Raw genomic sequence first — 15,033 nt, 5'->3', positions numbered from 1 at the left:
ACCTTCTTTGTACTCCCTCTATGGCAAGGATGTCTTTCCTCAGATTAGGGGACCAAAACTGCACACAATACTCCAGGTGTGGTCTCACCAAGGCCTTGTACAACTGCAGTTGTACCTCCCTGCTCCTGTACTCTAATCCTCTCGCTATAAATGCCAGCATACCATTCGCCTTTTTCACCGCCTGCTGTACCTGCATGCCCACTTTCAATGACTGGTGTATAATGACACCCAGGTCTCGTTGCACCTCCCCTTTTCCTAATCGGCCACCATTCAGATAATAATCTGTTTTCCTATTTTTGCCACCAAGGTCGATAACTTCACATTTATCCACATTAAGTTGCATCTGCCATGAATTTGCCCACTCACCCAACCTATCCAAGTCACCTTGCATCCTCTTAGCATCCTCCTCACAGCTAACACTGCTACCCAGCTTCGTGTCATCCGCAAACTTGGAGATGCTGCATTTAATTCCCTCATCCAAGTCATTAATATATATTGTAAACAACTGGGGTCCCAGCACTGAGCCTTGCGGTACCCCACTAGTCACCGCCTGCCATTCTGAAAAGGTCCCGTTTATTCCCACTCTTTGCTTCCTGTCTGCTAATCAATTCTCCACCCACACCAATACCTTACCCCCAATACCGTGTGCTTTAAGTTTGCACACTAATCTCCTGTGTGGGACCTTGTCAAAAGCCTTTTGAAAATCCAAATATACCACATCCACTGGTTCTCCCCTATCCACTCTACTAGTTACATCCTCAAAAAATTCTATGAGATTCGTCAGACATGATTTTCCTTTCACAAATCCATGCTGACTTTGTCCGATTATTTCACCGCTTTCCAAATGTGCTGTTATCACATCCTTGATAACTGACTCCAGCAGTTTCCCCACCACCGACGTTAGGCTAACCGGTCTATAATTCCCCGGTTTCTCTCTCCCTCCTTTTTTAAAAAGTGGAGTTACATTAGCCACCCTCCAATCCTCAGGAACTAGTCCAGAATCTAACGAGTTTTGAAAAATTATCACTAATGCACCCACTATTTCTTGGGCTACTTCCTTAAGCACTCTAGGATGCAGACCATCTGGCCCTGGGGATTTATCTGCCTTCAATCCCTTCAATTTACCTAACACCACTTCCCTACTAACAAGTATTTCGCTCAGTTCCTCCATCTCACTGGACCCTCTGTCCCCTACTATTTCTGGAAGATTATTTATGTCCTCCTTAGTGAAGACAGAACTAAAGTAATTATTCAATTGGTCTGCCATGTCCTTGCTCCCCATAATCAATTCACCTGTTTCTGTCTGCAGGGGACCTACATTTGTCTTTACCAGTCTTTTCCTTTTTACATATCTATAAAAGCTTTTACAGTCTGTTTTTATGTTCCCTGCCAGTTTTCTCTCATAATCTTTTCTCCCCTTCCTAATTAAGCCCTTTGTCCTCCTCTGCCAAACTCTGAATTTCTCCCAGTCCTCAGGTGAGCCACTTTCTCTGGCTAATTTGTATGCTTCTTCTTTGGAATTGATACTATCCCTAATTTCTCTTGTCAGCCACGGGTGCACTACCTTCCTTGATTTATTCTTTTGCCAAACTGGGATGAACAATTGTTGTAGTTCATCCATGCAACCTTTAAATGCTTGCCATTGCATATCCACCGTCAATCCTTTAAGTGTCATTTGCCAGTCTATCTTAGCTAATTCACGTCTCATACCTTCAAAGTTACCCCTCTTTAAGTTCAGAACCTTTGTTTCTGAATTAACTATGTCACTCTTCATCTCAATGAAGAATTCCACCATATTATGGTCACTCTTACCCAAGGGGCCTCTCACGACAAGATTGCTAATTAACCCTTCCTCATTGCTCAAAACCCAGTCCAGAATAGCCTGCTCTCTAGTTGGTTCCTCGACGTGTTGGTTCAAAAAACCATCCCGCATACATTCCAAGAAATCCTCTTCCTCAGCACCTTTACCAATTTGGTTCACCCAATCTACACGTAGATTGAAGTCACCCATTATAACTGCTGTTCCTTTATTGCACACATTTCTAATTTCCTGTTTAATACCATCTCCGACCTCACTACTACTGTTAGGTGGCCTGTACACAACTCCCACCAGCGTCTTCTGCCCCTTAGTGTTACGCAGCTCTACCCATATCGATTCCACATCTTCCCGGCTTATGTCCTTCCTTTCTATTGCGTTAATCTCTTCTTTAACCAGCAACGCCACCCCACCTCCCCTTCCTTCATGTCTATCCCTCCTGAATATTGAATATCCCTGAACGTTGAGCTCCCATCCCTGGTCACCCTGAAGCCATGTCTCTGTGATCGCAACTATATCATAATCATTAATAACAATCTGCACTTTCAATTCATCCACCTTATTACGAATGCTCCTTGCATTGACACACAAAGCCTTCAGGCACTCTTTTACAACTCTCTTAGCCCTTATACAATTATGCTGAAAAGTGGCCCTTTTTAATGCTTGCCCTGGATTTGTCGGCCTGCCACTTTTACTTTTCTCCTTAGTACTTTTTGCTTCTACCCTCACTTTACACCCCTCTGTCTCTCTGCACTGGTTCCCATCCCCCTGTTGTGAACTAACCTCCTCACGCCTAGCCTCTTTAATTTGATTCCCACCCCCCAACCATTCTAGTTTAAAGTCACCTCAGTAGCCCCCGCTAATCTCCCTGCCAGGATATTGGTCCCCCTAGGATTCAAGTGTAACCCGTCCTTTTTGTACAGGTCACGCCTGCGCCAAAAGAGGTCCCAATGATCCAAAAACTTGAATCCCTGCCCCCTGCTCCAATCCCTCAGCCACACATTTATCCTCCACCTCATCGCATTCCTACTCTCACTGTCGCGTGGCACAGGCAGTAATCCCGAGATTACTACCTTTGCGGTCCTTTTTCTCAACTCCCTTCCTAGCTCCCTATATTCTCCTTTCAGGACCTCATCCCTTTTCCTACCTATGGCATTGGTACCTATATGTACCACGACCTCTGGCTCCTCACCCTCCCACTTCAGGATATCTTGGACACGATCAGAAATATCCCGGACCCTGGCACCAGGGAGGCAAACTACCATCCGGGTCTCTGGACTGCGTCCACAGAATCGCCTACCTGACCGGGAACCCGTCGGATAAGGTCGAGAACCCCTGGTTTAGAGGGGTTTGGGCTAAATACAGGCAAATAGGACTAGGTGAACATGAGCCAGTTGGGCCAAAGGGCCATGAGAACAATCCCAGGATTGAAAGGGTTAAAGTGTGAGGAGCATTTGATGGCTCTGGGCCTGTACTCACTAGAGTTCAGAAGAATGAGGGGGATCTTGTTGAAACTGATCAAATATTGAAGGACCTGGATAGAGAGGATGCTTCCTGTAGTGGGAGGGCCTAGGACCAGAGGGCACAGCCTCAGAATAGTAATGTGTCCCTTTAGAACAGACGTGAGGAAGAGTTTCTTTCTCCAGAGGATGGTGAATCCGTGGTATTCACTGCCACGGATAGCTATGGAGGAAAAGTCATTGGGTATATTTAAAGATGAGGTTCTTGATTAGATGGGGTATCAAAGGTTACTGGGAGAAAGCAGGAGAATGGGGTTGAGAGGGAAAATAAATTAGCCAAGGTGGCAGAGCAGACTCGATAGGCTGAATGGCCTAATTCTGCTCCTAAGTCTTATGGTCGTTTGACCCAATGACACAGATGGAGGCCATTTAACCTATAATTCTGCACCATTATCTGGTCATTGTGGGAGCTTGCTTTTCACCGATCAGTTACCTCACTACCTGAATTACACTGGTGAAGACATTTTGTTCGCCAAGGGGCTCGAGGGAAATCTACAGATCACGGAAAGCAGGCCTTTAGAGAACACTTGGCCTGCGAACCCGCCGGGGTCCTCTACCGCGACCGCTGCTCCCGACGTGGCCTCCGCCACGTTGGCGAGACCCGTTGTGAATTGAGGGGGAACCGCTTCATCAAGCAGATCTGTGCCATCCGCCACAAGCGGGACTTCCCGAGGGCCAAATATTTTAATTCCCATTCCCATTCCCTTCTGACGTATTGATCCATGGCCTCCTCCTGTGCCACGGTGAGGCCGCCCTCAGGGTGGAGGGGCAACACCTTGTATTCTGTCTGGATAGCCTCCGACCTGATGGTACAAATATTGATTTCTCTGTCTGGTGAACAAAATTCGCCTCCCCCTCCCCTCTTTATCCCCCACTCTGACCTTTTACTTAAGAACATAATAAACAGGAGCAGGATTTGGCCATCTGATCCATTGAGCCTGCTCCACTATTCAATAAGATCATGGCTGATCTGATCATGGACTCACTTCTACCTTCTTCTCATCTGCCTGTTACTTCGGCCTAGGTCCCCTCCTCCTTCCCTTCCTCCTATTTTCCACTCTGCTCTATCAGATTCTTTCTTCTCCAGCCCTTGACCTTTCCCACCCACCTGGCTTCTCCTACCACCTTCCAGCTAACCTCTTTCCTCTCCCCACCCACCCATCTTTTTATTCTGGTATCTTCCCCCTTCCTCCTCAGTCCTGAAGAAGGGTCTCGGCCCAAAACGTCGACTGTCTACTCTTTTCCATAGACCCTACGTGACCTGCTGAGTTCCTCTAGCATTGTGTGTGTGTGTGCGTGTGTGTGTGTGTGTGTGTGCTGCCTTAGAGACCCAAGTTCAGTGCACAAGGAGTTAAATTTCCAGTGCTAGTTCGATCGAATGCAGAGCTTCTCATTGTGAAACTGACAACCACTTCCTGGGCATCCCACGGTCTCAGGATGCCTGGTGAGCCCCAGGAGCGTGGGCGAGCGCAGATTGAAGAAACACCACTGGTGCCTGTCTGGTTGACATGCAGAACAGCCCACCTCCCCACTCTGTGGGCAGGAGATGTTTCAACACAGGCAGCGCATGACAGCGCGGTCACCGTCTCATCGAGTCATAAGGCTTGGAAACAGGCTGCTCGGCCCCACCGGACTATACTAACCAAGATTCCCATCTATGCAGATCCCACTTCACCCACTTCCTTCTGAAACTTTCCTATCCATGTACCCGTCTGCGTACCTTTAAAATGTTGCTAATGTACCTGCCTCAACCACTTTCTCAAAGTTCAAAATATATTTATTATCAAAGTACGCATACATCATACAACCCTGAGATTTGCCTCCTTACAGGCAGCCACAAAGCAAGAAACCCAAAAGAACCCAGTAGGAAAAAGACCGTCTAACGCTCAATGCGCTGAGGGACTAAAAGAAACAAATTGTGCAAACAATAAAAGCAAGGAAATAGCGTTCAGATCTGAGGTCTGCGGAAGAGAGTCCGTCCACAGACACAAAGCCACAGCCTCAGTTCAGCGCAGAGCCGAGCAGCGAGCTGAATCGGCCTGTCCCTGGCCTCAGGCCCTGACACCCTGACCTTTTCGCTCTGGCCCGGCGCTGAAATCGTCATCCAGACATCGGGTTCAGTTGCTTTGAGAGGCTCTGGGGCCTGGAACCCCACTGCCTCGATTTAGTCATACTCATAATCATACTTTATTGATCCCGGGGGAAATTGGTTTTTGTTACAGTTGCACCATAAATACTTAAATAGTAATAAAGCCATAAATAATTAAATAGTAATATGTAAATTATGCCAGGAAATAAGTCCAGGACCTGCCTATTGGCTCAGGGTGTCTGACCCTCCAAGGGAGGAGTTGTAAAGTTTGATGGCCACAGGCAGGAATGACTTCCTATGACGCTCTGTGTCGCATCTCAGTGGATTGTACCCGACCTTTCCAATTTGGCGTAAAATCAATCGAACCTCAGGTCTTTCCTCATCCAGGGTGTCAGGCCCACTGCCTTGCCTCGCCTTGGGCCTGCTGCTTCAAATTGCCTCCAAGTCCAAAGCGACGTTACAGGCGAGTGTTTGCAATGATTGTTTGCCAGAAATAGTATTACTAACAAAGTACTCAGTTGTTTTCTTTGTTTCATCGGCCACCAGCAAGTAGTCACTGAGTTTCCCCAGCACCACCTTGTACCGGGACCGATGACAGCCTGCTCCATATGCACGGGGGGTGTTGGGGTTTTATAATCCTCTTGCGGCCTGCGCGATTTGTTTGTTTCTTTTTGCACGAGGACCCAGGTTGGGGTTTGATATTCTTGTTGCCGTCTGCACAACTAGTTTTTCGCACATGAGTGGGGGAGGCGGGGGAGGGCATGATGTTGTCTGTTTACGTATTGTTTTTCTTAAATTCTATTGTATTTCTTTTTTCCGGGTGACTGCCCTCAAGAAAATGAATTTCTAGGTAGTATATGGTAGCACCTTTGTACTTTGATAATAAATTTACTTTTTACTTTGAACTTCAAAGTTTAGCGTACAGTTATTATCAAAGTTTTGTTTCGTGGCTGTCTGGAGAAGACAAATCTCAGGGTTGTGTACTGCATGTGTACTTTGATAATAAATGTACCTTGAACCTTGAACCAACCTCTGAGTGAAGAGGTTGCCCCCGATGTCCCTTTTAAATCTTTCCCCTCTCACCTTAAACCTATACCTACTCCTTCTTGGTTCCCTTTTTCCCTGGGGAGAAAGGCTGGATGCATCCACCTTAACTTTGTCCCTCTCGATTTTATACACCCCTACAAGGTCACCTCAGTCTCCTATGTTGAAAGGAGTAAAATGCCAGACTGTCCAACCTCTCCCAATAACTCAGCCCCTCAGATCCTGGGAACATTCTCACAGATCTTCTCTGCACTCTTTCCATCTTAATGACGTCTTTGCTACAACAGGGCAACCAAAGCTGAACATCATGCAGGAGCATATTCAGCCAGAGACTCGTTCCACCGAGATGCAACACTGAGCGTCATAGGAAGTCATTCCTGCCTGTGGCCATCAAACTTTACAACTCCTCCCTTGGAGGGTCAGACACCCTGAGCCAATAGGCTGGTCCTGGACTTATTTCCTGCCATAATTTACATATTATTATTTAATTATGGTTTTATTACTATTTAATTATTTATGGTGTAACGAAAACCAATTTCCCTCGGGATCAATAAAGTATGACTATGACTATACTCACAAACGTCTTCACAACACAAATATTCCTGAAGTGTTTGGCCAGCTGGACTCTCTTGAGAATGTGGCGGAATCTTCGGGCCGGATCGAAGCAACGGAGCGCAGGCCCGAGGGCGGATAACAGACCAACGTTCGGCCGATTTACGCACCGAGGGTGAGGGCGGGGGACGAGCCGGTGCTGGGATCACAACTCCAGGGGCACGTATTTGCCTCTGTGCTGAACTGACTCAGCAGCTGCGGCCCGCGGCCATCGCCTCAGTGCTGAACTCCAACAAATGTCATGACATACGTCACTGATATTAAACCTGATGCTGATGCTGAACGTGTCTCTGTGGCTGCGGCCTGCAGCCATCAGGCTCCTGACCTGCTCAAATCGAGTTGCTGAACAGACGATGGGGCTGTGGACGTACTTTTGGGGACTCTACGGTTCGAGTTCTGTGGATGGTTTATTTGCTTTTTTTTCAAAAAAGTTGTCTGTGCAACTTGTTCTTTCTTTTTGACCGTCTTTGTGGTGTGGGGATTTTTGTGAATTCAGTTGTGTTTGTTTTGCGGCTGCCTGCAAGAAGATGAATCACAGGATTGCATAGGGAGCACTTCGATAATAAACTTACTTTAAACTTTGAAGTTCAAAGTGCAAAGTAAATTTACTATATGGTACATGGATGCTCCCACATACTAACTTGAGGTTCATTTTCTTGCGGGCATTCACCGGGTGAAAAAAAAGCACAGTAGAATTTATGAAAACCAATACATAAACAGACAAAATCTGTCAGTCGACCAACTGTGCAAATAAAACATAATACTGAGAACTTGAGTTCTAAAGAGTCCTTAGCGTGGGCACGTGGCCAAGTGGTTAAGGCATTGGACTGGCGACCTGAAGGTCGTGAGTTCGAGCCCCAGCCGAGGGAACGTGTTGTGTCCTTGAGCAAGGTACTTAATCACATATTGCTCTGCGACGACACTGGTGCCAAGCTGTATGGGTCCTAATGCCCTTCCCTTAGACAACATTGGTGTCGTGGAGAGGGGAGACTTGCAGCATGGGCAACTGCCGGTCTTCCATACAACCTTGCCCAGGTCTGCGCCCTGGAGAGTGAAGGCTTTCCAGGCGCAGATCCATGGTCTCACAAGACTAACGGATGCCTTTAAAGAGTCCTTGGAAGTGTGTCTGTAGGTTGTGGGATCAGTTTAGAGGTGTGGTCAGTGCCTGTTCAGAAGCCTGTAGGGTACGTGGTGCTGTGGGACCTGGGGCTTCCCCACCTTGTGACTAATGTTGGTCGTGAAGAAGAGGGTTTGACCTGGGCGCCAGGGTTCTTGGATAATGGACGCCGCTCTCTCGCGGCAGCGACCACACTAAGGTGAAGCTGTGTTCTGTCCGCACCCCTGCACGGGTCAGGATGCTGGCACATGACAGAGAGTGATCTTGCCGAGCCGTTGTCGCTCCACACCACGCACCTCTGCACCTTTTGGCCGAGAAAGATCTCCAACCGCGCCCAACTTCTTCTGTGCCGCCAAGAGGACACGGCCACAGTTGTCGTGAGGAAACGCTGGAGATGGACAGGGCGCGTGATGAGATGAGAGGCCGACTCCATCGGGACAGCTCTTCCCCGGACCCCTGCAGGACGGGGGAATCGTGCGAGACCAAACACGAGCTGGTGCCATACCGTAGACGCAGAAATGAGGACCCTGAACCACAGCTGAGGCACAATAGAGGAGATGGCCAAGGACTGACCGAGATGGAGGACCTTCATTGCTGCCCTCAATACCAGTGGCGTAACGGGCAGTCAGAAAATAACTTTCTTGTGGCAGCTCTCCATGTAAAAGTACGAAATAGTGGAGACATGATGTCCCAATGCCCTGCCGAATGAAGGCCAGCACGCCAAACACCTTCACTACCCAGACTACCTGTGATAAAACTTTCAGGGGGCCATGTACAATAACATGCAAAACTCTCAGGCACATTATATAGCTAGGGTGCCTAAGACTTTTGCACAGTACTATGGTAATTTTCTGTATTGCACGGTACTGCTGCTACAAAAAAATCAAATTTCATGGCGTATGTGCGTGATGATAAACCTGATTCGGATACGGGTCTCTTTTGTGGACCGAGAGTGGGAAGAGAGGAAGGGAGCGGGGAGCACCAGAGAGACATTCTGTAACGATCAATAAAGCAACTGTTTGGAATCAAATGACCTTGCCCAGTGTCTCAGGGCTCGGTGCGTCTGCACCTGTGCCACCCCCCCCCGCCCTTGGCACTCCTTCTCTGCCACTTGTCCCACATCCCTGCACCCTCGCCACAGCCAACATCCTTTGCTCTCACCAGATTTACAACCTCGCTTTCTGCTCCATGATGGCAAGTACAGTACTGAGCGGATGTTTTAGGCACCCTCACTTTATATGTGTGCCTAAGACTTTCGCACAGTACAATACTTCTAGGTCGCTCTGCTCTGCAACAGGCCCCAGGGCCCTATCATGCGGAGTGAAAGTCCTACCCTGCTCTGATTTCCCAAAGTGCAACACCTCATACTTAATCAAACTGAACACTGTTTGCCATGCCTCAGCTCATATACCCAGCAGATCAAGGACCTCCTGCAATTTTTAGACCATACAACCAGAAGAGATAAGAGCAGAATTAGGCCATTTGACCCATTGACCCTGCTCTGCCTTTTCATCATGGCTGATCCATTTCCCCTTCAGGTCCAATCTTCCGCCTTCTCCCTGTAACCCTTCATACCCTGACTAACCAAGAGTCTATCAACCTCTGCCTTAAATAAACCCAATGACTTGGGCCTTCACAGCCGCCTGTGGCAACAAATTCCGGAGATTCACCACCCTCTGGCTAAGAAAAGTCCTCCTCATCCCCGTTCTACATGGACGTCCCTCTATTTTTGCCCTGGTGCCATCAGCCCTACAGAGGGTGGAGAGAAACTTTGGTCTGTCAGGACCCGAACCACAAGCCTTTGGCAGGTACAGAGGAGGCTAGTGGGCCAATCATTCTGCAAAACTTTCCATCTGTGCACTCTCGCGCAGCAGGTAAGGCACCCACCTCAGAGGATGAACGTCGAACATGGGCGGCTGGAGCTCAGCCAGCTCTATGGCCGTGATGCCAACTGCCCAGATGTCACAGAGCTCGTTGTAGCCCCCTTTGATCTCCACGGCAGCAACCTCCGGTGCCATCCTGTGGGGAGAGTCCAGAAAGGAATGGTTATTGGTGTCACAACAAGGGATCTTCATTATAAAAGAGGGATTTTTATTCAGTTAGTATTTTCTCGGCGTCACCTTGTGGGTATGCATTGTTTTATGTCTAATTGTTTGTCTTTGGGCTGGCTCTGGGTTTTCACATTGTGTTGCAAGAGTCTCATTTGTGATCATGGGGATTGTTAAACTCTTTGTAATTATCACTTTTATTCAATTTGGGATCATTTAATTAGCACGGCATTTTCAATGTCTTGAATTGAATTGACTTTATTACTTACATCCTTCACATCCATGAGGAGTAAAAATCTTCACATTATGTCTCTGTCTGAATGTGCAATTTATGGTAATTTGTAATAAATAGTATGTACAGTAAGATATACACCAGGACAGTCAATATAGCTTAAAATACAATTGTGTCAGCATGAATTAATCAGTCTGATGGCCTGGTGGAAGAAGCTGTCCCGGAGCCTGTTGGTCCTGGCTTTTATGCTGCGGTACCGTTTCCCAGATGGTAGCAGCTGGAACAGTTTGTGGTTGGGGTGACTCGGGTCCCCAATGATCCTTCAGGCCCTTTTTATGCACCTGTCTCTGTAAATGTCCCGAATAGTGGGAAGTTCACATCTACAGATGCGCTGGGCTGTCCGCATCACTCTCTGCTGAGTCCTGTGATTGAGGGAAGTACAGTTCCCATACCAGGCAGTGATGCAGCCAGTCAGGATGCTCTCAATTGTGCCCCTGTAGAAAGTTCTTAGGATCTGGGGAATCATGGCAAACTTCTTCAACCATCTGAGGTGAAAGAGGCGCAGTTATGCATTTTTCACCACACAGCTTCTATCTCGTTGTTGTCTTTGGGAATTATTGCTTCGTGTGGACACCTATGTTGTCTGACTGGTCCTGAATTGCTACCTGCTCCAGGGTGTATTTCGGTGGGGAGCACGTCAACCTCTCTCTGTGGGGCTGTTGTGGTTTCTTCTCCAGTGAAACTCAGGCCGGATTCGTCTGTGTATTGTGAGTAATTTCAGTTCGTCAAGATTTAGTATGTGAATTGTATTTTCTTGGTGTCACTTCGTGTATGCAGTGTTCGTTGGATTGTTTACCTTTTATGACAAATTGTTTGTCTTTGGACTTGCTCCAGTTTTTCGCCTCATTTGGGATCATGGGCATTGTTAAACTCTCTTTGTATTTGTCATTTTTATTCAATTTGGGATCAGTTAAATAGCACGGCATTTTCAATGTCCTGTGTTGTAGTTGTTGCCTTTGGGGATTATTGCTTCGTCTGGACACCTATGTTGTCTGATCAGTCCTGATTTCCTATGTGGTGTATTTCAGTGGGGCGGGCAGGGGGGGACTTGTCAACCTCTCTTTACGGGGTTGTTGAGGCGATAACTCAAACTGTGAGAAAAAGTTGCCCCAGACAAAACTCCAATAATTCCTACATTAACTTAATTCGTATTCTAAAGTTTAAAAAAAAGTTCTCTCCCTCAGAACCCCTCTCCACCTGCCATTCTACGAAATCACCAAGCCACCCACGGCCTCTCAAAGTTCAGGTCCCATTCGTACCAGTACGGTGTTCCGATGAAAGACATTCTTCGGGCAAACGTGGCAGTAATTTGCGCCGAAATTCCAAAATCAGCTGGAAAGCAGAGAAAGAGAAAAGCATGTTATTGATAGGGAATGTCACTGACCTCTTTGTGGTGTCTCCAATTTAACCAGGGACTCTACCAACAGTTACAGCCCCCATCCCTGACTCTCCCCTGTCTCTCTGCAGACCTTAATGTAACAACACAATGTAGACTTTAAATTTTGAGTGTAAATCAATGATTCCATCTATTGTGGCCAGCCCTTCCCACTCACACCCAGCCTGAGTTTTACATTCACGCCCCAGCCTGGGCCTTACATTCACACCCCAGCCTGGGCCTTACATTCACACCCCAGCCTGGACCTTACGTTCACACCCCAGCCAGGGCCTAACATTCAAGAAAGGGGTAGGGCTCAGGAGATGATGGCACCTAATGGCAACTCCTTTGCTTTCATCTTCGGAAACAGCTCTATTTCTATATTTAATATCTCTATTTTTCCCTTTCGAGGTTCTTTTGAAGACCCTGACCTGGAGTTACACGCTGACTTTGGTTCTTTGCAGGAATGGGAACCGCTCTTGGGGTCTCACGACTGGTTGTTATTTGATATACCAAGGATGTGGCCTAGAAGACTGATGCGCCTTCAGGGTTCTGGGATTTTGTGGCTCTGGAACAGGGCAGACTCAAGATCGGTGCCTCCGCAGGAATCTGGTGTGTCATGGGAGTACACGGAAGATCGAAAGCAGCAAGCTGGCTGCTGGCTGTGTGCCCAGAGACCCGAGTTCTTTGGGCACAGAGCTTGGAAAGAGCAACGCATCAGACTTTAAAATCATAAATCAGCGAGTTGTTTTGTTATTTCCCCCCTTCGCTGTGAAACAGAGGCACCCCTTTTTCCCTTATTAGGGAGAGAGAGAGTCTGTGGTATGTCGAATTACTGGGTGAACGAGTAGTCTTTGGGGTACTGCGAGTCTGTGTCTTTATTGATGCTTTGCTGCATGCTTGAGTGCTCAGTGGGGGTCAGGGGGTGCAGATGCTTTTTTTTTGCTGGTGGGGGAGGGGGAATCATCGCTTTGCTGCTGCTTACACGTGGGGGGGTGCTTTGGGGTTCTAACATTTAACTGTCATTCATTCTTTGGGGCACTCCTCTGTTTTCATGGATGTTTGCAAAGAAAAAGCATTTCAGGATGTATATGGTATACATTTCTCTGAACATTCACACCCCAGCCTGGGCCTTGCTCTCACACCCAATTTGGGCCCTACACTTACATCCAGCCTGGACCTTATACTCACACCCCAGCCAAGGCTTCACGACCCATACCCAATCTGGCCTCTCCTCTAGCAACCAGGCTTCCATTTGACAAGAATGACCAGTCTACAGTAGAGTGTAATATAGGCCAATACAGTAGCAACTCTAACACCTTCTTCCCTTCTTAAACACAGTGATGAGGCTACAGGCAAAGACATGGACTCTCTCCCTCCAGTTTCACTTATGGCAGTGGTCCCCAACCACTGGGCCGCGGACTGGCACCAGGCTGCAAAGATGTGCCACCGGGCTGCGAGGAGACAATATGATTTGGCGATATGAAATGATATGAGTCAGCTGCACCTTTCCTCATTCCCTGTCACGCCCACTGTTGGAACTTGAAGAACCCCGCCCTCGCTCCCCCTCCCCCCCCCTCGTTAGCCGGTCCGCAAGAATATTGTCAATATTAAACCGGTCCGCGGTGCAAAAAAGGTGGGGGACCCCTGACTTACAGCAACAGCAAGTTGCACTTTTATAGCGCCTTTTAGAATCCCAGGTCATTCCAAATCTGGTGAAGTGTTTATGCAATGGCAGTGTAGGACACAGCAGCTCTTTAAAGGTTAAAAATTTTATAAGACCATAAGAAATAGGAGCAGAATTAGGCCATTTGCTTGACCGAGTCATCTCCACCATTTCATCATGGCTGATCCATTTTCCCTTTCAGCCCCAACCTCCTGCCTTCTCCCCCGTATCCCTTCATGTCCTGACCAATCAAGAATCTGTCAACCTCTGCTTTAGATATACATAAAGACTTGGCCTCCACAGCTGCCTGTGACAACAAACTCCACAGATACGCCTGCTCCAGGGAGAAATACTTCCTCATTTCCATTTTAAAAGGACGCCCCTCTATTCTGAGGCGGTGTCCTCTGGTCTTAGACTCCCCCACTATAATAAACACCCTCTCCACATCCACTCTATCGAGGCCTTTCACCATTCGATAGGTTTCAATGAGGTCACCTCTCATTCTTCTGAATCCCAGTGAATACAGGCCCAGAGTTATCAAACACTCTTCATATGACAAGCCATTCAAACCCGGAATCATTTTCATGAACCTCCTTTGAACTCAATCCAGCACATCCTTTCTAAGATAAGGGGCCCAAAACTGCTCACAATACTCCAAGGGAGGCCTCACCAGTGCTTTATAAAGTCTCAACACTGCACCTTTACTTTTAAAGTCTAGTCTTCTTGAAATGAATGCTAACATTGCATTTGCCTTCCCCACCACAGGCTCAACCTGCAGGTTAACCGTTGGGGAATCCCACACAAGGACTCCCAAGTCCCTTTAAAAGATGAACTGCATTTGTCAAATGTACATTGAAACACACCGTGAGATGTGCCCCTGCGTCAAATCGAATCAGTGAGGATTGAGCTGGGGGCAGCCTTCGACCAGTGCTCACATGGAATGCCCGCAACTCACTGATTCTAGCCCAATGTCCTTGGAATGGGGGAGGAAGCCAGAGAAATCCCAGGCGGTCATGGACAGAATGTACAAAATCCTTACAGACCGCGCGGGATTCGAACCCCCGATCGGTGATCGCCAGGCTGTAAAGTGATAGCGCTAGCTAACCACCGCGCTCCCGAGCAGTCCGTGTACACAGCAAGATCCCAAAGCAGTGGCAACACGAGTTTCAGCACAAGGCAAGGTTGAGATGGGGAGGGAAACAGGGAATTCCACTGCCCCTCCCCCAACCGAGCACACGTACGCAGGGGCCCTGGGACAGTGCTGAGAGGGTGCAGGGTGTGGGGACCGGAGGTGAGGGTCGGTCCGGTTCTGCTCACTGCTCCGCCACGTTCATCCTGCTCTCTGCGCCGCTGAGCCTGTGGCTGTGGGCCTGCTTCAGCAGATCCGGGCTTCGCCACGATTTTCCCTGCTGTGGGCTGTGGCCCGCTCCAGGCTTCATGACACTTTGCTCGGC

At 48.0% G+C, this 15,033-nt stretch overlaps 1 protein-coding gene across 2 annotated transcripts in view; it reads right to left on the bottom strand.

The window, feature by feature from the left end:
• Window positions 1-15,033, bottom strand: part of LOC140203823 (mitogen-activated protein kinase kinase kinase kinase 5-like) — a 182,807-nt gene that overhangs the window by 76,781 nt on the left and 90,993 nt on the right. For both annotated transcript variants that reach the window (XM_072269917.1, XM_072269918.1), the window contains exons 8-9: window positions 11,798-11,870; window positions 10,086-10,217 (exon numbers count right to left, since the gene is read on the bottom strand). In XM_072269917.1, the coding sequence (XP_072126018.1) occupies window positions 10,086-10,217; window positions 11,798-11,870 (205 nt within the window). The remainder of the gene's footprint in view (window positions 1-10,085; window positions 10,218-11,797; window positions 11,871-15,033) is intronic.

The sequence above is a fragment of the Mobula birostris genome, chromosome 10 (assembly GCF_030028105.1).
Source record: "Mobula birostris isolate sMobBir1 chromosome 10, sMobBir1.hap1, whole genome shotgun sequence".
Taxonomy (NCBI): Eukaryota; Metazoa; Chordata; class Chondrichthyes; order Myliobatiformes; family Myliobatidae; genus Mobula; species Mobula birostris.
This window is presented reverse-complemented; position numbering and strand designations above follow the sequence as displayed.